At 35.1% G+C, this 23,907-nt stretch overlaps 1 protein-coding gene across 2 annotated transcripts; it reads left to right on the top strand.

The window, feature by feature from the left end:
* Positions 1-1,189: 1,189 nt before the first annotated feature.
* Positions 1,190-21,937, top strand: cdh27 (cadherin 27). 2 transcript variants are annotated; one of them, XM_067431759.1, is made up of 18 exons: positions 1,190-1,199; positions 1,845-1,984; positions 4,992-5,108; positions 7,723-7,872; positions 7,955-8,099; positions 8,893-9,056; positions 9,358-9,489; positions 14,907-15,089; positions 15,536-15,831; positions 18,491-18,633; positions 18,814-19,041; positions 19,133-19,354; positions 19,570-19,691; positions 19,811-19,906; positions 21,004-21,090; positions 21,225-21,272; positions 21,382-21,468; positions 21,575-21,937. In XM_067431759.1, the coding sequence occupies exons 2-18, from the start codon at positions 1,949-1,951 to the stop codon at positions 21,806-21,808; spliced, it is 2,490 nt and encodes an 829-aa protein (XP_067287860.1). In that variant the 5' UTR covers positions 1,190-1,199; positions 1,845-1,948; the 3' UTR covers positions 21,809-21,937. The 2 variants fall into 2 exon arrangements, 1 of the variants encoding a protein (XP_067287860.1); XR_010900702.1 differs by lacking the exons at positions 1,190-1,199; positions 21,382-21,468; positions 21,575-21,937 and having other exon boundaries at positions 1,757-1,984; positions 19,811-20,154; positions 21,225-21,266.
* Positions 21,938-23,907: the final 1,970 nt, after the last annotated feature.

Genomic DNA, 23,907 nt, shown 5'->3' with positions numbered 1-23,907 from the left:
AATTACACTTTTACATATAAAATAACACCATTTACTCTCTCTTGATTTAGCCACATGCAAAGCATGCTGGGAACTAACAAGCCCCGCCCTGATTCAGTTAATGCAACAAATAATTTATGTAATCTCAACACAAACAGATTAAGTAAACTTTTATTTGACTTATATTAAAGTGGATCGAAGACAATCAAATTAAGTTATGACAAAATGTATGTGTTGCTTAGCTCATTTTAATTAAGCAATTAGAACAAGCAGTACATTTTTTTCAGCAAACAGGTGGTGGGTCTTTGTTTAAGATCGAATGAATGCTAGATTTTATATATATATATATATATATATATATATATATATATATATATATATATATATATATATATATATATATATATATATTTAAAAATGATGGATATTTGGGACATTGCATTTTAGGACTAATTCTAATTTTCTCAGTGATTTTGCTTCATTTCCAGAACTAAAAGCAAATGACATTTGTATTTATTCAAAATAAAATATATAGATTGTACTGCTTGCTTATTTTTTTCAAATTGTTTTGCAAACTCGTGAACTTGAGACCAGTTGGCTAACCATGCTTTCAGGGAAACACAGCCCTGGTTTGCCCGAGTTTCCTGTGCTTCTTAGTTTCCATAGCTCCTAATTAATTGAATTACATTTTTTTAAATTCTCCTACGTCTTCATTATTAGATTGTGAAATAATGACTTTCTGCAACGTTATGTTCTTCTGTTTGAAGAAAATATATTAAGTATGGTGTGATCTTTATAATATTCTTACTTAGTATAAATGTAAATGGGAAAATAAATGTTTTGGATTAATATACAACTAATGAATTTGCCTGTAACAAATTAGTTTTAAGTTGGTTTTAAGTTTTAAGAAATATTTAAGCCTAAATATTTCTCTATAAATTGTAGTCTATAAATTGTAATTTGCATCCATTTAAAAAAAAAAAGGGCACTGAACAGGTTTGACATCATTAAACACAACTTGCAAGTTTGCATGACTTTCACAATGCATTTATGATGTTGCCCTTGTTGGAGCTTGACAGGTGTGGTCACTATAAATGACTATTGTTTTTGTGTTTCATTTTTGTCCAAACTATACTTTTAATCAACTACCTGTCTATTGAAATGAAATGGTGATGGCCTCCACGTGGTTGGTAATGCAGATGTTGCAGGTGGGAACACTGGTAGGTGTGACCTATGAACTGACACCTGGTTGGGCTTGAGTGACTGCACTCTAATTTGGATTTGGGTGTAATTTGACTTTAAATATTGTACTTTTACTTTTAATAGTTTTTTTTAATTATCAGATTATTTGATCTTGTCATAAGTATTTTTGGTAAAACTTAACAATAAGGTTCATTTGTTAACATTAGTTAATATATTAACTAATATGAACAATGAGCAATACATTAGTTAATAAAAATCCAGCTGTCCATTGTTTGTTCATGTTAATTCATAGTGCATTAACCAATGTTAACATAAATAATGTATTAGTAAATAAATGCAGTAGAAGTGCCGTTTTCTTATTAGTTAATGTCTACTAAAGTAGTTACTAACGTTACCTATTAAAACATTATTGTAAAGTGTTACAGAAATCAAAGTGTACGAAAAAATGCAGCTCTCTCTCTCTCTCTCTCTCTCTCTCTCTCTCTCTCTCTCTCTCTCTCTCTCTCTCTCTCTCTCTCTCTCTCTCTCTCTCTCTCTCTCTCTCTCCCTCTCCCTCCCTCCCCTATAGATTCATTTGAATGCCTCTCTCTATATACTGTCTACATGTGTACACTGCGTACACTGCCCCAGGGTATAGTTACCTGTGCTTCTGCACTATACAGGAACGATTGTGCTCTCAGTCCAAAGCCGAAGCAGGTCTGAGCGTACACGTTCATGAGATTCCAGTGTTGCTTCACTCTGCCTCAAATTATGAACTGACATTATTATGGCCACAACGATGTTCAGCCATTTGGTGCTTGTGGTAAGTACAGTTTGTGTTTCTATTTCACAGTTACTCAAAGGTTAATTCAATATTCAGTGTGATATTTAAATCAAAACGTTGTTTTGTTCTATGGCTTGTTTGGTATTTAGTGTATTTGGTAACATAATATTAACAATAGTTGATGAATTAACTAACATAAATTAGTTATTAGCAATAAATTACTGCATTTGACTGATTAAATGACCTGTGTGTTTCTGTAACATGAGCCACTATGTAGGGGGTTTTTCTTTCTGGGGGTCATTTGAGAAAAACAGCAACAAAAGAGAGTTAAGAATACGCTTTGACAAACCTGTTACACAACTTTGAATTTTTTGAGGTAAACATATAGCTACAGTAGGCTACAAAGAGTTTCAAAACACTTGCAAAATGTTTTACCTATAGCCCGCGCGACCCACTTGGGGCAAAACTCTGATCTATTTAGCCTGATCAGTGTCAGAGGTCTAAAAGTGCTCGTCAATGTCAACATGTTTGAGATATCCAATCAAATTGAAGGATGCGGTATTTACTGTCCACAGAAAATGAGCAGCACGTGAGTGCGAAACAGCTGAATATGACGAGTCAATAAAGCAATATTTCACGACTGTTAACGATAAAAAAATAAAAAATAAATGACGGAGATTAATTTTCTAGGGATCTAAATTACTGCTGACCTTTTTGAATTTCTCATATTTTAAAGGTGGGGTAAGTGCTATCTGGTAACTGTTGTTGATATTTCAAATCCCCAAAACAAATACGCCCCACCCCCAAAAAGGGTCTCGGCCCTATTTTGATAGCTCCGTCCCACACATACGTAACCCAGGCAACGACTATGACAGAATCTGAGTGTAACTTATCCAGGTCGAATATTCAATGAAAGTCACCCCTTCCATCACAAAAATACAAACAGTTCTTATGAACAACTCGATAGTACACAAGCCGGCAGTCTAGCTAACGACATATTAAGATTGTGACCAGATTAAGTTAGCGATCACAAAACACAAACCGTTTTCATGAACAACTCCATAGTACACAAGCCGACAGTCCAGCTAATGACATATTACAATTATGACCAGACTAGTTATAGCGATCACAAAGCACAAACAGTTCTTATGAACAACTCGATAGAACACGAGCCGACAGTCCAGCTAACGAACATATTACAATTATGGCAAGATTAGAGTTATAGCGATCATAAAAACACAAACAGTTCTTCTGAACAACTCGATAGTACACAAGCCGGCAGTCTAGTTAACGACATATTACGATTGTGGCAAGATTAGAGTTATTATAGCGATCATAAAACACAAACAGTTCTTATGAACAACTCGATAGTACACGAGCCGGCAGTCCAGCTAACGACATATTACGATTGTGACCAGATTAGAGTTATAGCGATCACAAAACACAAACCGTTCTCATGAACAACTCGATAACATTAGTAGGCTATACAAGCTCGATAGTCCAGCTAATGACATATATTACAATGATGAAAAGAGGAAACAAACATATTTTAGGAGTATTATCTTACCTGTCAGACACATTTTGTGAGCTCACGCTTGAAACCTTGAAACACTGAGGGGTTTTAGATGCTCCATACGGTGTGGAAATGAACGGGTATTTATCATCGCTGAAGTGAGCCACAATACGATCGCAAGTGGACAAACAAGCGAACATGACACACAAGCATTTTCAAGCAAAAGCAGCATATATTAGTTATTTCTTGGCTAATGTCTGTCCTGTGTGACTTGTGTGTTTTGAATAATGAAGTGCACTGGGCCTCTCTTCTCACCATAGACACGCCCCTTACCTGCTGATTGGCTACAAGTTTGTTATTCCACTCGAGTCCTTTTTCTAAAACGGTTTTGAAATAACACTTACCCCACCTTTAATGCCTGTTACGTTATTCGTCTCACAATGCAAAAAGAAACATTAACGTTGCAGTTTTCACCATATCAGTGGGAATGTTTGAGTATCTGACTTTCAGGATTTCTTCAGTAGTTTCACAATCATTTGAAAATTATTCATAAAACTCAAAACATAATTTTTAAACGTAGGCCTACACTACATGGTAAAACTGGCAACTTTCTTCTTCGTCACATGTATGAAAGTGTAATGTAGCCTAGGCTACTAAAAATAAATATATAATTTGCTAGTTAGTTCACATTCTTTATTTTGCACACTGGCAATCAAAAGTTCATTAATAATTAAGACTTTAAATTTTTTTGAAAGAAGGCTGAATTAATTTGATCAAAAATACAGTAAAACCACAAATATTAAGACATTTTTCAAGACAATTTCTAATAGCTGTTTTCTATGTGAGAATATTGTAAAATGTAATTTATTTCTGTGATCAAAGCTGACTTTTCAGCATCATTACTCCACACTTCAGTGTCACATGGTACCTCAGAAATCATTTTAATATGTTATGCTGTATTTTTCGTGTAATTTTTAAACTCTTTTCCACAATTTGAGCTCTATTCCATAAAATGACAGATGTCAAACTCCTGAAAGGACACAAATAACTACTAGTAAGGCTCTAACAGTCCACATTCTGCACTACATTCTAAGTCTTCTAGACCATAGCATTTAATATGGACTGATTTTATGGTGATATTAAACTTCAATGTATGGAAAAAGAATTCAAAATTTAAAAAAAAACTAAAATAACCTTTTTTTCCAAGACAAATTATAACCTAAAGTATGCCAGTCATTCATTATGATAAGCATTTCAATATTGATAAGCATTTCAATATTTTCTTTTTTTATAAAATGTATATTTCTGTATAAAATATGTTAGTAAGTGGTGTTTTAAACTGCTCTGTGCATAATGAGCTGGTGGGTTTAGGGTGAGGTGTGTTGCAGACTGGGTGTGGTGGCCCACTATGTGCCAGAAAGTCCAGGGCCTTCATTGCAGAAATGACTAAAAATGACTAAAAATGACTTGAATCTTTTTTCTAATGCATTAACATATTTAAATCCATATAACACACTCTGTTTCTGTTGAAAGGGAATTATCTGTCTGTGCAGCACAGAGGCTCTCAGACGCCAAAAAAGAGCATGGATTATAGACTCGTTTGACATTGTGGAGGAACACCCGGGGCCTTTCCCTTATGAATTGGGGCAAGTAAGTATCAATGCTCGCAACACATTTATTGCTAGTTTTAAATCATAAAACAATACATAACATTTAGATTTAGTATACAATGGTATTGCCATTTGTTTGCAGAGTACAGATTCACAAAAATATTCCTAAAAATAAAACAAAAAAGTTTTTATGCAAGTTACTTCTTAAGATTTATCTGAAGACAAACTTCTTGAGAATACATCTTTGTAAATAACTTCTTATAGTTAGGTTTTAAATTGGTAAGATATTTTATGAATTTATTGGATTGTTTCAAATTAATGGTTGTAGCTTAAGTATCACAACATAACTATAGCTACATATAGCCAATAGGGATGTGCATACACAAGTTATAATTATTTGTGACACCACTGATCAATAATATAAAATGATTGTTCATGATTATGTGTGATGTGACTTTTTACTGAATTTCAAATTCAGTTACGAGTCAAATAGGGACCTAATTATTATTTTAGCTTAATCACAAAATAGGCAAATTTTGGGCAGTTTAACGGCATGGTCTGAAGTGTTCCGAATCCACTTTTGATAGTTTAACGGTCCAAAAGGGTTGTACCTAATCTCTTAAAGGGCTACTTCAGTGCTGGGAAGATGAATTTGTATTTAAACTAGGTCATTGTAGTAGAAATGTGAAATTATTTTTGAATTTGGTGTCTTCTAGACTGAGAAAAGACTGTATTTTTGGCTCATGGGGATGAAAGACTACAATTCCCAGAATGCTTCGCTGCCCTATGAGACATTCCCAAAGCCACCGCTACTGGATTACTGTGACTGAGTTAGAGAACAGACACTACTATGGGCTTCGCTAGGTCCTTTTTAGGAGCTCCCCTAAAAAATATGTGATTAACCTTTAAAACATATGAAACTGGTGGCTTCGGCTTAAGTCAGAAATGTTAAACAAAAGAAAAAATATTGATATTATAAAATATTGAAAAATATTTATCAGCAAATGAATAAACTTTTGTCTAATTTTGCCATTTTTAACTGAAAATATGCTTATGTGATTCATAGTGTAAGCCTAATGAACAAACAAGAAATATTAACAAAGCCATTTTCATCAGATTAGGCATAAGATTAATAATGAATGTGTATACATTGTAAATTAATATAATTCTACTTGTAAAATTCAGTAAATACAATTTAAAAAACTCCGCATTTTCAGCTTGTATTGGGCATAAGAGTAGTAATGAATGTGTTCATATTGTGAATTTAATAACTTAAAACTTTAATAAACAGTAAATTAACGTGTCTAAGAAAATTATTCATAAAACATATAAATATCAGTATGTTAATATGTAAACCATATGTTTACTTTATTCAGTCGAAAATGGAAAAAAACTATATCAGTCAAATCTCAGCGTTATGAGGGAAAGAGACAGGGCAAGATAAAAACAGAAAAAAGAGAGATGTGGAAAAAAAAAGACAAAAAATAATCTAATGCCCAGTGACATGGTTTTCAAGCTATTGTTATCTAATTTTTTGGCCTTCAGAACATCTTAAAATGCACATATGTAGATCATAGAAATCAAAATTTCCTCGGGGGAGGATGCCTCCGAACCACCCTAACATTTGGGATTTCTATAAACCTGCCTACATTATTAGGTATGGCCATGCAGTAAGGTGTTAATATTTGCTTTATAAGTAATGATAAACAGCCAATATCCTATGGGTATGCATGTTTGTAAGCTATTAGTTAATAGCGCAATTTGGACCCTAAACTAAATAGTGTTACCATTTTTTCTAAAGGCTATACCCTCACTGGGGGTTGAGCCCCCTAAAATGAAAATCCTAGAAACGCCCCTGGACACTACAATTAAAAACTGAACGTGTCTGTTCAATATAATGATCGAGTCGCCACGTGAGTCTCACTGCACTAACTGCAAGAGTCAGATTACATTTAACGTCATGACTGAGCGACCACACTCGCGGCATACATTCACAACGCGTGTTCAGTCTTGCATGTTTTCAGTTCATGCCTTTTTGGAAGCTTAACTTTCATAGAAATAAACCACTCAGAGTCTCCTCTCCCATTCCCTTTAAAAGACAGTTGCGCTCGCACCATGGCAGATTTGGTATTTCACCTCTTTTTTATATTAAACTATGTGATTCCCTTGACTAAAACGAGTTGATACATCTCTCGTCTGAGTGTGTGCACTTAAACGCTCTGGCGCACGGTGACGATTTGATAGCATTTAGCTTAGCTCAATAAGCCCAGTTCATTCCAGTTCATAATGTGATTTTCTGGATTTTTTTTCTTCTTATTCTGTCTCTCACAGTTGAAGTGTACCTTTGATGAAAATTACTGGTATCTTTCCTATTTTTAAGTGGGAGAACTTGCACAATTGGTGGCTAACTAAATACTTTGTTGCCCCACTATAATTGTAAATAAATATTCAGGACATTTAGCCCCAAGATGCTAAATGAAAATGCAGCACAATAGGTGTGCAATGAAAAATCTAACCTAATTTTCTTTCATTAAAAGGGTGCTAATGGACAAATAAATTATTTTAAATCACATGCTGTAAGTAGTTATCTTTTTGCTGCAAACAAATGTTATAAAACTTGCCTTTCTGATAAAATTACTTTACCCAAATTCTAGATTAAACTGGACCGTACCTATTTAGTGGAGTTCATACTAAAAGGAAAAGGTGTGGATGAAGACCCAAAGGGTGTCCTGTCTATTGATTCGAAAACAGGAATCATTAAAGTCCACCGTAAAGTTGACTTTGAGCAATACAGTGTTCTGAAGGTAAGATGAATCTGATTTTTTTAGATGGTATATGAAGGGCATACACTGCAGGTTTAAAACGAATTTCCTCACTCTTTCAAAGCTGACCTTTCAAGCAAGAAATAAGTCCAACTTGGCCGTAGACACACAACTAGGCATGGAGGTCAACATATTGGACATCAATGACAACCCACCAGTATTCCAGAGAAAAGTTTATGATATCACTATAAATGAAGCAACAAAACAAGGTCAGTGTCAATACAGAGTTATATTTGAGAACTAGTGGGGGGAAAAATCTACCAAGAGCAGTGCAAATTAGCGTCTGGTTTAAGACATGCTTTTTTTGGTCTGTAAATAATGGTGCAAACACCAGTAAATTGACTAGCGCAAACCTTAATAAATCACCTCTCTTCCTATACATTTTGCATCTGAAAGGAAAAACTCCAACAAATGCAAAACATTTAGCCCCCAAAAATAAATGTGTACACCATGCCTTTCCAGGGCTAATTGTTCACTATGTGTCATTTGTAAATCCTGATAGTAGTTTTTTAATGCCAAATGGGTTTGCGTTGACACAAGCTGTTAGTAAATCTGGCCCACTGTGTACAAAGAGAGCATTGCAATAATCAAATCCATGTGCTTTGCACCATTCTTTACTGTTGGAAATTCATGAACACTAGAAGTTCTTTTGCATAGTTTTTGAATCATTATCAAGCCATATTTATTGTAATTGTGAGAATGAAACAAGTTCTAGTAACATGAAGATTTTGGATCCACAATGCAACAAATCCATCTAGAATATTTTGAGTAAAAATTTGTTAAAGAGAGAGCGAGAGAGAGAGTAGGGGAGAAACATGACAGAATAACACGGTGGATATCACATTTTGCATACAATTTTACATTTAAAATCCGACCAGATACAATAAAGATTTTGGTGGGAAAAATTTACTTTATTTTGGAACCAAACTCTTCATATTTTCATTTTCAGGAGATCTTTTCCATAAACAAATGAATCATGTTCTTTATATTATCTGTTTGCAGGTAGTTTTGTTGTAGGTGCATTAGCAATTGATAAGGATGCACCGGGAACTCCGAATTCCACCATTGATTACAAAATCATGTCCGTCACACCAGACACTAAAAATACGGAATTCTATATCCAAGACAGTGGTGCAATATCGTTTAAAGGATGCTTTGATTATGAGGTAAAAAGCACAATGAAGAAGACAGAAAATGTTCTTGTTACTTGCACAGTGCATTCAAGCCATACCATAATATGTAAATACCTGTAAAACTTGTGTCAGGCTAACATTTGAATATTGCTGTAACAAGACATGAGCCATCATGTTAGTGCTTAAAAAACCAACAGGCATCACAGTCCAGTCACAGCGTTAAAGTAACATGTGAAAACATGCCTTTAAAATAACTTGACATTTTTGTGATTTAAAGTTAGCGTGTGAACTGTTCAAGTATGTATATGAGAGTGTAACCGGTTTTATTTTTCAGGTGGCTAATAAATACACTATAACTGTTGAAGCAAAGGACCGAGGAAAAGTTGTACAGTTGTCAAGCACAGCAACCATTATTCTCAACCTTCAGGATGGCAACAACCATCTGCCAGTTATCACAGGGCAAACGGTTAGTTTTAATCTGTTCAATGTATCATATTTCAAATAATTGCATACATTAGTAACTCAGGAAAAAAGTAACTTTAAAGAGGGTCAAACATGGCAAAACTCTAAACATGGCAAAAAAAAAAACAACAACAACAAGAAAACCGAGCTGGACATATGAAAGACTATTGTAATATAAGACTTGTATGGGCTCATGTCCACCCATCAACAAGCTTCATTTGGGCTACAGAAGCTGTCGGCAGCGCTGCCATTTTGTTTTTAGCTCACAAAATCAACAATGTCGCTAAAGAAGTTTTTGGTTGTGAGGGAACGATAAACTTGTTCAGCTTCCCAAATAACCCAGTGTTAAGGTTGTTTTTCTGGAGCAGCAATGGAGTTCTGCAAGTGTGTTTGTTTGTTCCCAGTCACAAGTTGAACTGCTGGCGATAAGTGGAAAAAGTCTGTTTTGCTGGCAATCCGGGCATAAGTGCATAAAATGTAAACAACACAAATGTATAGTGAATTGAAAGTTATCCAGGGATAATGTCATGATGTATTGTGTGTGCGCTCGTGACTCTTTAGCTCTGCCCACTGCACGCCTGCATGAGCGTGACTGTTTTCGGAAACCAGTACAGTGTATCTGTGTTTACATCTGATAAAACTAAAGACTCTTTGGAGATATGAAGGATGCAATACTAATCTATAGTTACTCAATATTAATACGAGGATGGCAGAAACTGTGTGTGTTATGTACCCTTTAAAATAATAGTTCAGTCAAAAATAACCATCACCCTCATCTTGTTCAAAAACTTGATTTATGATTTTCCTGGTTGTCTGCACAATGGCAGTAAACATTGGATTCAAGTGAATTTCAGTGTATGGACAAAAAAAAAAAATCCTTCAAAATATCTTACGATAATAATAATAATAGTAACTTATTATTAATAACAAAATAATAGTACGATCATTTGAATATACTACTGGGTTTCTACTGCACTGTAAAAAATGATCGTGATTTTAACGGTCAAAGGTTGTAAAAATGCTACAGTTAAAAACTGTTATTTGGTTAACACAAAGTTTCCTTACTATATACGGTGAATAACTGCAATAGATCTAACCTTATGCCCGTGAAATTTACAGAAAAACAATGTAAAATCCCAAAAGAAAATTATACACTGTAAAAAATGATTGTGATTTCAACGGTCAAAGGTTGTAAAAATGCTACAGTTAAAAACTGTTATTTGGTTAACACAAATTTTCCGTACTATATACGGTGAATAACTGCAATAGATCTAACCTTATGCCCGTGAAATTTACAGAAAAACAATGTAAAATCCCAAAAGAAAAGTATAGAAAACCCAAAATCATATATTTTTTGTTTGAATCACAGTGAACTTTTGTTAACTATTAAACAGAATATTTTGTTATATTTACAACATGTGATTATAATACATTTTATTTGATACAACTACAAATATTGGTATTAAAAACCTGTACGTTTTTTGAGAAAATACTGTAAAAACTATTTTGTTAATTTGACATGCAAATATTGTGACAATTAAAAATTTTGGCAGTTGTTTTTAAAAATGTAAGTCACTTTACACGTTTATGCACTTAAAAATGTCTAAACATGTATTTGATTTGCATTTAAATGTTCCATGCATTTGGATTATTTAATTTTAACAAACAAATTAATCAACTTACTAAGAATCACTATCTAAGAATCAGTAATAAAAATCTTATTTGTAAATCATTTATAAATGAAACAGGTAAGATTTATTTAATTATATTAATAAACTGAATGTGACTGATTAATCCCAGTTACACGTAAATTAAACAGTTAAGATTTATGTAATAGTACACTTCCTAGTGTTCATGTGTGTGCTCACTAATGAGTTAAAGTACCATTGAAGCAGTGTTGAAGTTAATGAGATAATTAAGAGATGATTGGGCATTAATGATGAACACCTGATGATAATGAGCAGAATCACTGAAGGAAAGAGAAACACGAGAACTACAGCTGACTTCAGCCACAGCTTTAGATGAAATCAACTGAAGATAAAATAAGACATTAAATCTCTGAAGATCTCATCAGAGGATTAAACAACTCCACAAACAGCATTACCAGCTTCATGCATTACTAACCAAACTGACTTTCTTGTTGTAATTTCTGTTTTATTGAAAATAATAGTTTTATATGAAGTCACCATGATGGTGAGAAGTGTGTGCTTTAGTTGGGCTCTTGACCCTTGACTCTCCAACATTAGTTTTCTGGCTGCTTTAACTGTGTTTGTAAAGCACTTTAGTTACAGCATGGAAAGCCAAGCAAAAACATGGTCAGATGATTTGTCTCTTTGTTCATGATTTTATAATCATCATCTAGTGATCACTGGTCATGTTCAGAGTCTAAGACTCTGTTTATGTGTTATTAATTTTGTTTAATCATAATAGTGGCCAGTTGATTCTATAGCATGAGCACTGTTGTGGCAATCTAATATGCAGAATTAAAAAAAATAGTGCACAAAAAGTTTTAATCTATGGCAATTATTAGACACAAACAGATATCAAGAATCAGTGTATGAATCTCAACAATGGTGACAATCAATGAAAAGCTTCATGCCGCAATGCATGCTGGGTACCACCAATCAAAACTCTCCAATGGGTCCCAGCATGCATTGCGGCATGAATAAATTATGCATCTGAATTGTGATTATCTTTTTTATTTTTTTGTCACCATTGTAGAGATGCACACACTGATTCTTGATGTCTGTGTTTGTCTAAACAATGCCGTAGATTAAACCTTTTTTTTTTTTTGGTCCTGCAAATTGTTTGATTGCCACAATGATGCATGAGTTTATAATGTAAACCACAAGGCTTTTATTACGCATGCTACACAATTAACAGATTACCTCTATAACCAGAGCATTAGAATCTGAATCAGTTTAGTGATTCAGCCACTACATGATGATTAATATAATCATCATTAAAGAGCCAAATCACCTGGCCATGGTTTTTTGACTTTCCATGCCATAACAAAAGTGCTTTACAAACACAGTTAAAGCAGCCAGAAAACTAATGTTGGAGAGTCAAGGGTCAAGAGCCCAACTAAAGCAAACACTGCTCACCATCATGGTGACTTTATATAAAACTATTATTTTAATGAAAACAGAAATTACAACAAGAAAGTCAGTCTGGTTAGTAATGTGTGAAGCTGGTAATGCTGTTTGTAATGCTTATTTTATCTTCAGTTGATTTCATCTAAAGCTGTGGCTGAAGTCAGTCGTAGTTCTCGTGTTTCTCTGTCCTTCAGTGATTCTGCTCATTATCATCAGGTGTTCATCATTAATGTTCAATCATCAATTAATTATCTCATTAACTTCAACACTGCTTCAATGGTACTTTAACTCATTAGTGAGCACACACATCAACACTAGGAAGTGTTCATTTAACATAGGCGTTTTCTGTGTACTTTTACATAATTCCTAACTGTTTCATTTACGTATAACTGGTATTTATCAATCACCTTCAGTTTATTAATTTGTCTATGTAAAAATAATCCAAATGCATTGAAAATGTATATGCAGTTTACATACATATATCTTATGCTTTACATTTTAATGTAATACTTACTGGTTTTCTATTTATTTTTAATTAAAAAAAAAACAGTGCCTCCTCTAACCACAGACTTAATTTTGAATTTCTTAGTGCGCATAGTTTCATAATTCTCTGGTAACCACAGCTGCCAGCGTTTTCCTGTAAAAATAACAGTTTTTTGTAGTTTTTTTTACAGTCTACACTTTTTACAGATCCCCATAAAATTAACGGTAAAAAACCGGCAGCTGTGGCTGCCAGAACTTTACCGTAAAAAATACGGCAGTAACGTTTAAGGTTTTACGGGACAGCAGCATATAATTTAAAGGTTTATAATGTAATAAATATGGTTAAAAACCATTTATTTTACAGTTCAAAACTGTATAATTTAAAGGTTTATACATTTTATTTTATTTTACAGTAAAACACCGTTAAATGTACAGTTTTTCGAAGTGAAAAAGAACAGGTCATTGTGTAATTAACAGTGAAAAAACGTAAATTGACATTCCCAGAATTCCCCACGTGACACTTCACATTTGATGCATTTTCATTGAATTAACTGTTTCTTCTTAGTTTTTTCTAATCACATATGTTCATTAAGGTTTTATGTTACATCTAATGTTGTTAAATTAATGTTTATTGCATTTTTAAAACATCATGTGTGTTACCATGATGGTGTTTGGTGTTTAGTGTTTGTGTGTGCACCTTCTATATGTTAATATTGTCCCTTCAAAAGCTGCGTGTGATGAGCTTTGATTCATCATGTGATTCTCATCACCACTATAATTGGTGATTGTCAAATTATATAAAAGGAAAATAACAGATATTAGCATTTCAATAAGTTGGTAATTTAATATTTCAGTTCAATAAAAATTTTTTTTACCATTATTGTTTTATAGTGTACTGTGTACACATAATTATTTCAATATAAACTTTCAAATTATAGGGTTTTTAACTGTAAAATAAACCATTTTTAACCGTAATTACCACATTATAAACCTTTAAATTATATTCTGTTGTCCCGTAAAACCTAAAACGTTACTGCCGTATTTTTTACGGTAAAGTTCTGGCAACCAGAGCTGCCGGTTTTTTACCGTAAATTTGATGGGTATTTTTTTACAGTGTGATACTAGCTTAATACTAAATTGCTGAAGGAACCCTTTAAAGATCTAGGTTTTGACAAGATTGACCCAAGTTTAAATCCAGCTTTTCTTTCTTTTCCTGTCACATATTATATCATAAAGGCATTTGCTTTCAATAAAAATAATTAAAAAAATTTTTTTTTTTGTAGAATTGGCTGTAGGGAGGGCTTTTATTGTCCCATTTAGGCAGCATCCATTTAATAATTTTAATAAATAATATAATAATTTACACTATGTTATTATTGCATCCTGTTAATATACTATAGTACTAAGGTGCAAATAGTATGTATCTATCAAAATAAAGTATAAATAGCATCTAATTACAATTTACATGTATTGCAAATAACTACTTTTATATGGTGTGAATAGAATAAATCACAATGTTCACTTAGTAAATAGCATCTACAACTATTTGCATTTATAATATCATCTATCGCTAAGAAAATGTTATTTTCACTTAGTGTAAATATAATCTAGTTGGTATTTACACGGTGTAAATATAGCATCTATCACTGTTTGCAGTTTGTGTAAATGGCATTTATCGCTGTAAGAAATTATGCTATTTTCACTGAGTGTAAAGAGTCTAGTTGCTATTTATACTTGGTGACATTTGTACACTTGCTGTATACAAAATATGCATACAGGTTTGGAAAAATTGGGGTAAATTGTGGTGAACTTTTTTTATTTTTTTATTATCATACTCATTCAGGGTTCTGTAAATGTGATAGAAGGGACAAACGGTACCTCCCCTCTCAAAATACACACAAGTGATACTGACACGCGTCTCACTGCTGCATGGAGGGTCAGATACTCCATAAAAGGGGACAAAGATGGTCACTTCTCCATCCACACTGACCAAGTCACCAATGATGGAATCATCACTGTGATTAAGGTATGTTTACACAAGGCAGCTTATTCTGTAAATGACAGTGTTCACAATCTCATCATCACAAAGAAATAACTTATTCAGGGATACAGTCGTGTTGAGGTCATTAGTAAGGCACACCTTCATTTCTTTCTTGATCTTAGATGCCTCAATCTCATCTCAACACATTTAATAAATTGCTATTCTTGTAATTTCATCTGAATGTCAACATTTGTAAGATATAGGCAGTCACAGTTTTGTGTCTCTTGAAATTGTATTTTTTTTTTGTTATAGGATATAGGAAGTGTCTATTTGTTAATGAGGGATTTGTAGACACATTACTGTCTTTAGATTTGTGGAATAAACAATAAAGTTTATATTTTAAAGGGAAAAGTTAAAATTACAAATTAAGAATTGTTTTTATTGTGTTTTGTTTTGTTTTGGTTTTAATTCTCTTATTTATCTGGATGCAGCCCCTAGACTTTGAAAAACAAGCAGAACATAAACTCACCATCTCTGTAGAGAACGAAGAGCCTTATTTCTCTTGTGAGGTGAAGGATAAACCTGCAGAAGGCCTCTGGACTGTCATCACAAATCCGTCACAACCATCCTCTATTAATATTAACATAACAGTGGAAGATGCAAATGACCCCCCATACTTCCTACATCCAAAAAAGAAAGTAATTATGGAAGAAAACGGTGTTATTGGAGCTTTTGTGGACAAAGTGACAGCAGTCGATCCTGACACTGGACGTCCCCACAAACTAGAGTATGTTTCTTATGTGTTCAATCGTGATAATAATTAAAGATGCACTATGTAGAATTTTTGCAGTAAAAAACAACCAGGCCATTATTATATATTTTGTTCAGTTGAGTTCTTACAATATCCCAAATGTTTCAAACTATTTGTAAATTGTGCGACAATTGCTATTTTAACCAAGGAATCAGGACGTTTGAGGGAGTCGCCTGTCAATTCCATCATATCTGCGTTATCCTCGGTTTCTGGTTTTATTCTGCAGAAGCGCTTTACTCTTAGCAGTGCGAACAAGTGTCCCGTCATAATAAAAGTCCTGCTGCTCGTGAGCCATTTGTTACTTAATAATTGCTCCAGCGGCCTTGCTCAGCTCCCTCAATATTCGTTCCTGCTCTGCTACACACTACAGTAACGTTAATAATTGCATCCATGAACTTGATTTCTACCCGAGTCCTATCCCGATTCTTTTCTACCAGCTGTGGTAGAAAAACCACATGTCCCAAGATTCTGCGCTCAAACTTGGCTTCATCAAGCTACGCCTTTGTTTTGAATAGAGGGAATGCACGTGACGTCATCGTCAGCTGGAGTGACTGTGATTACGCCCCGCTGAGTGGCAGAAAGACTGAGAGGCAGCACTGGTTTACAGCGCGAATGCAGCGAAAACCAGGCCCGGCGCCAGAAGGGGGGTAGGGGGAGGCTTGTCCACGGACCGCATAGTCATCGCTGTTCTGAGCTTGAGACGGACTTGATTATAGCGTGTAATTTTCTCACTCAAACCACTGCCACCTGCTGCAGCTTCTGCTTTAAGAGGGAAACGCTGCCCATAACTGCTTGTTTAGGATATGTAATCCTCTGTAAGAATTCGTAATAATTGCATATTATCAGCGAAAAGGAGCTAACAAAAGATCCAGTGTGTATCTGTATTTGCACTCGTCAAATGATTACATTTCCAACGTGTTTTCGCCTCGGTGAGTAATGCAGCCAATCACAGACATGTTTGTTGACTTCTACAACGGAACTGGCCAATCACAGGTGTTCAATTTGGAATCACTCACTGCTCGAGCGTTTGTCCAGGCGCTGAGTTCAGTTAAACACGCGCAGCAATCCTCTGTAAGTGCAGACATTGTGAAAATAAGAGATTCATTGTATACCAACGTCACTGCGGAACTTTGTGAGATTGCATTTATTGAATGAGTGACAGCTTTTAGTGAATATAAAGTATATTACCACCACTACACGCTTCAAAACACTGACCCATCCACATATACATGCGGAATTCACTTGAAAAATGTGATGAATGACAGTTATAAACATTCTTGTCGAAATGAGGCTCCTAAAAAAGTCAGGAAAACACGATTCCTGGCTGCATATCATTATCCATGGATCACTGAATCTTTGGTAAGTTGTAAGGATCGTTTGCTCTACTCATGTTTTCCTCCATTAACTCCAGTCACGCAGCAGCTCTTCTGCCACTCAGCCCCGGCTGAGGGGGCGTGTTATGGCGGGAGAGTGACGTCGATGCATTCCCTCTATAGGCGACCTCTAGTGGACAGAAATGTAAATTAGTGTAGCTTTAATCTGGAGTTAAAAATCTATGGATGTTGTTGCATTCTATAACTAAGTATCAAACCATGTGGTATTTTTTTTTTTTTTTTTTGTAAAGAAAAATAGTAAAAAGAAGTTTGTTTGAAATGATAATACAAAACTGGTGTTAATGTAATAAACTACACCTGTGGTTACTCTGATAGGGGCACCTGTTTGAACTTGTTGGGCCCTATCATACACCTGGCGCAATGCGGGGACAGGTCTGACACAGCGTGCGTCTCAATCAGCTCCCTGGTTCAGTAGTCAGAGCACTGATTAGGACATAAGTCAATGGGCTGACTCCCTGATCAGTGCCCTGACTACTAAACTAGGGAGCTGATTGAGACACACCCACAGTTATCATTTTTATGCTCTGCACGTTGTTTAAACAGCAAATGCATTTGTGCTTATTTCTAGGACCCACGGGTGTGCCGATCTGAAAACAAGATGTGTTTAGTTCAAGCACATTGTTGGCATTGTTTGAGGCAACTGAAATAGACTGCCCCATTGACCAACAAAAATCTGGTCTATAGCCAATAGCGCAATTTTTTTTCTTATTACACACACAGGGACACGCAGCAGCACACAAACATTTATATATATAAACAATGAAAGGATTAAAATGTAATAAATTATTATTATGTACATAAATATAAAAATGCCTACATGTCATAATGGATAGTCATTGCATGCATTAAAATTAGCCTTCCAATTGGCAGTAATAACGAGCAAGCAGGTGTCATTGGACGAGCAGATTTGTTTTCTCACTAGGAAAGCATTCCGCCTTTCATTTTGCCATTGTTAAACTAGCAAAAGTGGATTCTGACACGCCCTTTGTGCACTTTTGCCGTGCACTTTAGACCATGTGCTTAAAATAGTGTCTGCGCTTAGGTCGTTAAAATAGTGTCTGAAGTATGTTCCTCCCCTAATTATCACCTCAACACCAGTTGCTTTAAAGCCATTTAAAAAAAGTTGTTCATTATTGTATATCTAATATAATGACAGTGACTAAACTGTCCAAAATATATTTTTGATGCCACTTCTAGGGGAACCAGATATGTATGTTAAAATTATTGTTTCCTCCCATCAGGTATTCTATTGAACAAGATCCTGCAGGGTGGTTCAGAGTAGACAAAACAACCGGGGAAATCTTTGTAAACGAGACATTGGACAGAGAGTCAAGTCATGTGATCAATGGGACTTACACAGTCACAGTCCTTGTGACTGAGAAGGGTAATACAATATGGTTGTTTTGCAATTTTCCAAACCACTTATAGGGTCTTAGAGACACTGGAGCCTAGTGTCTCAGGCCGAATGCACAGACAACACCTACATAGTCTACTAAATCTATTATCAGCTCTATATAAGTATTATTTATTTTTAATTTTTTGAAATACTGATTTTCCACACCAGATGACCATCCTCCAATGACAAGCACTGCTACAATTCAGATCTACATCGAAGATAAGAACGATAATGTTCCCTTGTTAAAGGAGAACATGGTTTCTGTCTGTCAGTCTAATGAAGTGTCAAGTACAGAGATCACAGCCTATGACCCTGATGGAGATCCGTACAGTGGACCATTCAGTTTTGAAATAATAGGAGATCATAAGGAAGAATGGAGCTTTGACCCCAGCCATGGTAAATAAAACCTTTCCATTGCCTCTGTCAGCTCACTGGAGAATGAATCATCACCTTTCACTATTTTGTTTTTTTAAACTTTATCTTTTAGGTTACACCGTGCATTTGGTGAAGGATAAAAGTGTTTATACCAGTCTGTACACACTGATTATGAAAATCTCTGATAGGCAGGGCAGGTTTGTCCTCCAAAATCTCTCTGTTGCTGCATGTGATTGTGCCGTCTCACCAAACTGTCTTCTGCAGCGCAACACACAGCAAAAAATAGGAAATGGTTTGATAGGAATTGCCATCTTTGCAGCGCTTATGTTTTTGGGTAAGCACTGGATTCTGTTAAATTCCCAAATGATTGAATAAACACAATTATTATCCTGTTATTATGTGGACAGGACACATTGAATAACTTTTTAATGTATTTGGTAAAGTATTTGGCACTGACTAGTACTTGTGGGAGTGCACTAAGATTTCTAATATTTGATATTGAATGTAAGAAAGTTAAATCTTGGATCTGAAAGCGATTTTTCCTATTAGCATGCCTGCTGCTGTCCCTCACTTGCTCCTGTGGGGCTGTGAAGACTCATGTGGAGGTAGACAATATTTTAGAAGATGCCCTTCTTCCTTCTAACATTGAGACACCTGGCACTGATTGTATGGTAATATATGACATTATGATTTCTTATGAAAGGCTAAATGATCTTTCCTTTTTTGCCTCTTTGTTCCTAAGTTAATTCTACAAAGATAATAAATGACTGTTAATCTGTTATTTACAAAGGTCCCAACTTTTCTACTAAATAAAACATCTGTTAGTCAGTCAAAGGAAGCAACACTCATCCATAATGAGGTTCAACAGAAATCTGACATTCAGCAGGTATGGTAAAGATTTCTTTTTGTTGCATAAAGATGTCTTGGAAACAAGGGCCCTATCAGACTCAGCGCAATGCGATGCCAGGCAAGTGTTTTTTGCTAGTTTCAGTGTCCAGCACCACATTGTTTAGCAAATTCACTCATGTCCATCTGTTCGCCCATAGGTGTGCTGGTCTAAAAAGGAGTTGTGTTCAGGCACGTATTTTGAGGCTACTGAAAATGACTCAGTTGCCACTGACCAACAAAAATTAGGTTTGCAATGTCAATAGCGCAGTATTTGTTGTGTTATTTAAAGAGCGTGTTAGTAATATGCGCCTGTAGGCGGGTGCACAACAGGCGTACAATCTTCTTATTACACACACAGGGCAGCAGCACTCAAACATTTTTAATTATTAGAAATAAAATGATTCCTCTCTGGAGAAGCATTCAGACTAGATACCTGCACTCCCGCACTGGACCCAATGAAATAGTATATGGTGCGGGACTAGATTTGATGGCCCGGGCAGTAAGGTACTTGTGTGTGTGCGGATTGTGGGAGAATACTCTTGCAAAATAGAAATATCTAAAAATGAAGCATCTAAAAACAAATAAATAGTTTTTCATCTATTGCACAAAAGCAACAAGAACAAGTAAAACAAAATAAAAGTGATTTACAAGCACGGGCAGAGTTTATATTTATAACAATTTTTTTCAGCATTGTGCATTTTAGCCAATCACAGACATATGGTGTTGGATAAAACATGAATGTTGTGGGCGGGTGCGGGAGATGGTTACACAAGGGAGCGGGACAGATTCCTATATGGGAGCAGGAAAAATCCGTCCTGCGCAGGTCTCTACTTCAATCTTTTCGCTCACAAATTCCACCATGGTTCAAGTGTAACTGGCTTTTAAAGGGAATGGGATATGATACTCTGATTGTTTGGTTGCACATTACACCCAAAACACACCCATGACTCATTAAGAGACGACCCTTTTAGACCATGCACCTGGCACGTCATGTGCTCAGATCGTTAAAATAGGGCCCTATGTTCATAAAGCTACTGTCCCTTACACTACAATTTTTTTTATTGTATTTGTTTTTTGTTTTGTTTTTGGACACAGGTATCTAGCAACATTATAGCCACTGATAGTCTCCCATTTGAAGTGGATGAGTATTGGTCTAGAGACAGATCACAGTATTCTAGTGAGGTAATGCAGCCGAGTTTGTTTACAAAATTGTCACAATCATTTAATAAGGACTCATTTCAAAGTAATTCATATAATGATCCTTTCAAAGTAAAAGTGGAATTTTAATATTTACTGTACTGTCTTCTTTACCTAAGAAACAAACATGGATGTGGAAACAATTCCAGAGTGACAACCGCTACCAAGTAAATCTTAATCATTTTAACACGTCTAAACTTTTTATTGTTCTGTAAAATGGTTATCTTGTGAAATCTTAAAATCAGTAATATATAGGTTTCCACTTACTCCCCTTAGGGTTCAACATTTTTTAGGAGGAGCTCACAAAGAAGACAGAGTGCCTATTTCATCAGCCGAGCGACTCTACAAAGCTTGCTTTTTCAGGTAAGTTCCAAAGTAGCTGATTCAGTTTTCCATAGACAAGCAATATATAAATTCAACACTGATTAATTCATTCATCGACTGAACATATTTCTTCCTCAACTTTCAGAGGCTGCATTCAATACAGTCCCAAGAAAATGAGTTGCTGGATTACGAGCCTCAGCTTTACGCCTTTGAGGACAACTCCGAGAAATTTGCAGACCTTGACCCCATAGACCTGCCCAGTAATGAGTTTGATTCTGAGCTGTTCTCTAACCTTGGACCGGCGTTTAAGCATCTTGCTTCTATCTGTAACCCAGGGATAAGGTCAAAAACAGAAGCGATGAAGAATGGGATTAGATAGTCTAGTGTTTAGGGGCTGGATTCACAAAAAAAATTCTTAAGTATAAAATGGTTTGTAATTGCTATTTTTTCACATGTGAAATTCATACCCCAGGTTTAACCAAAAAATAAAAGTCAAATATTGTCCTCATTTTGTATTTGGATAATTTTCGGCAGCACTGACCACAAATGAGAGCGGTCATATACAAGACACTTTCTCAACGCTAGACACACAGACTAGAGGCTACAGGGCGCATAGAGATTTCAAAAAGACAGATCTCAAATCATGAATGGAACAGACCAATCCATCTTTAAAGGCTCTTTAAAAAGAACAATTTAAAATACACAGGTAATTTTAAAAAAATGTGACAACGAGGGCTGAGCGCTGGAGTTCTTATGATTTAAGTAGTGCCCTCAGGAATATTCTTACAAACTTTGTAGAATTTATCTTGCAGTTATGATAGTCCTTCATTCCCTATTGTGATATATATGCAAGTGAAACATCTTCTCGAACAAGACAAAAAAATTGGACGAGACTTGATTGGATCATTGTTGTTTGCTATTGCTATGATCTCATGTGAGTGACAGGTTGTCTTACTCTCGTGTTACTAAACATGTCGTCAGAGAAGAAATGTCATTGCAAGAGAGAGCAATTTATTTTGATGGAAGATTACAATGGAACTTGGAATGTAAACATATAAAAAATAATGATGTGCATGGATAAATTATTTACAATAAATAGCAGAATATTCCATTAAAAAATTTAAAATTGTCCATTTTGATTTCATTACAGGATTGGTTATTTTGAACAGAAGTGCTATTTTTTTAAAAACAAAAACAATAATCAATGGGGAACCTAATAGGTAAAATAGGTTAAAAACACCCAGTTTTAATTGGGATTGGTATTATTATTTTCTACAATGGATTTTTTTTATGCCTGAAATCAAGCGTAGTGTTAATTCTGGCAGGTCACGTTAGTCAAGCTCGCATCAGCTGACTGTCAGCACATCGCGTCTACCTAGGAATATGATATCTATCACAGCATACATATATAAGCTCCTTCAGTATTAGCAGCTATCGTATTTCTCCAGAGCTCATTTACCCTCCTCCATCCCCAGCTCCTCCTCTCGTCAGTCCGGATTGGGCATTCTGATTTCCTTTGAATCAGATAAAATTTCAGAATTATGTTGTACATTTTAATATTGACATGATGATATCTGAAATACATTATGTTGGTTCTGTTATGTTTACCCTAAGGGGGGTTATCGCTGCTCTCCCTGCTCCTATCCATAGATGCACGGTAAGTTCTTGCCCAGAACAGAACCATACCGCCAATCCAAACTATGTGCTAATTGTCAATCATCTTTGACGATAGTGGTCCTGACAGAAATAGAATTGTGTGAATGCATAGTTTTTTTTTTGTGTAAACCTAAATTTTTCAATTTGCCACTATGCAAAATCTTGACAAGTGCAAGTAAAATGCACCTGCAAAAAGTTATTACTACCTCAATTTGAGAAAATGGAATGACCTTTATTTTATTATTAGCGTGATTGTTTACATAGCTTAAAATATATGATGCAAGTACTGGCCCGTGAGGTTGTGGGGCCCTAGGCAAGATCATAAAAATTGGCCCCATTGGAGTAAAAAAAAAAATCATCTTAAGATTGAGGGCCCCCCCAAGATAAGGTGGGGCCCTAGGCGACCGCCTATATTGCCTAATGGAAAGGCCGGCTCTGCAAGTAGGGAATCATATCCTGATTAATATTTTCCTAGCTGTACTGGCCTGTTTTGTAAGATGATTGCTATCATAACCATTTAAATGTCTTTTTTTTAATCTGTACTCATCAAAAAGTAAAAAGACAAAAATCCCTAAAAGTATTTTATTAATTACTCAAACGCATGTCATTTAAAATTCTTAAGACTTTTGTTCATCTTTGGAACATAAATGAAGATCTTTTTGATAAAATCTTAGATCTTTCTGTCTGTCCATAGACAACCACACTACCACTTTGACATTTCAAAATGTTTATAGAGATTGTAAAACTAATCCATATGAATTTAATGGTTTAGTACAAGTTTTCTGAAGAGACACGATGGCTATATACATTTATACAAATTTG

This window comes from Pseudorasbora parva, chromosome 22 (genome assembly GCF_024679245.1).
Source record: "Pseudorasbora parva isolate DD20220531a chromosome 22, ASM2467924v1, whole genome shotgun sequence".
In the NCBI taxonomy this organism is placed as follows: Eukaryota; Metazoa; Chordata; class Actinopteri; order Cypriniformes; family Gobionidae; genus Pseudorasbora; species Pseudorasbora parva.
The sequence above is the reverse complement of the archived record's forward strand: the minus strand, read 5'-3'. Positions and strand labels throughout refer to the sequence as shown.

Bases quoted from the DNA above. Each gene is read 5' to 3' on its own strand.
- cdh27 (XM_067431759.1), top strand. From the start codon at position 1,949: ATGGCCACAACGATGTTCAGCCATTTGGTGCTTGTG. The intron at 19,907-21,003 runs GTATGGTAAAGA...TTTTGGACACAG, and splicing joins AGAAATCTGACATTCAGCAG to GTATCTAGCAACATTATAGC. The intron at 21,091-21,224 runs GTAATGCAGCCG...TCTTTACCTAAG, and splicing joins GATCACAGTATTCTAGTGAG to AAACAAACATGGATGTGGAA.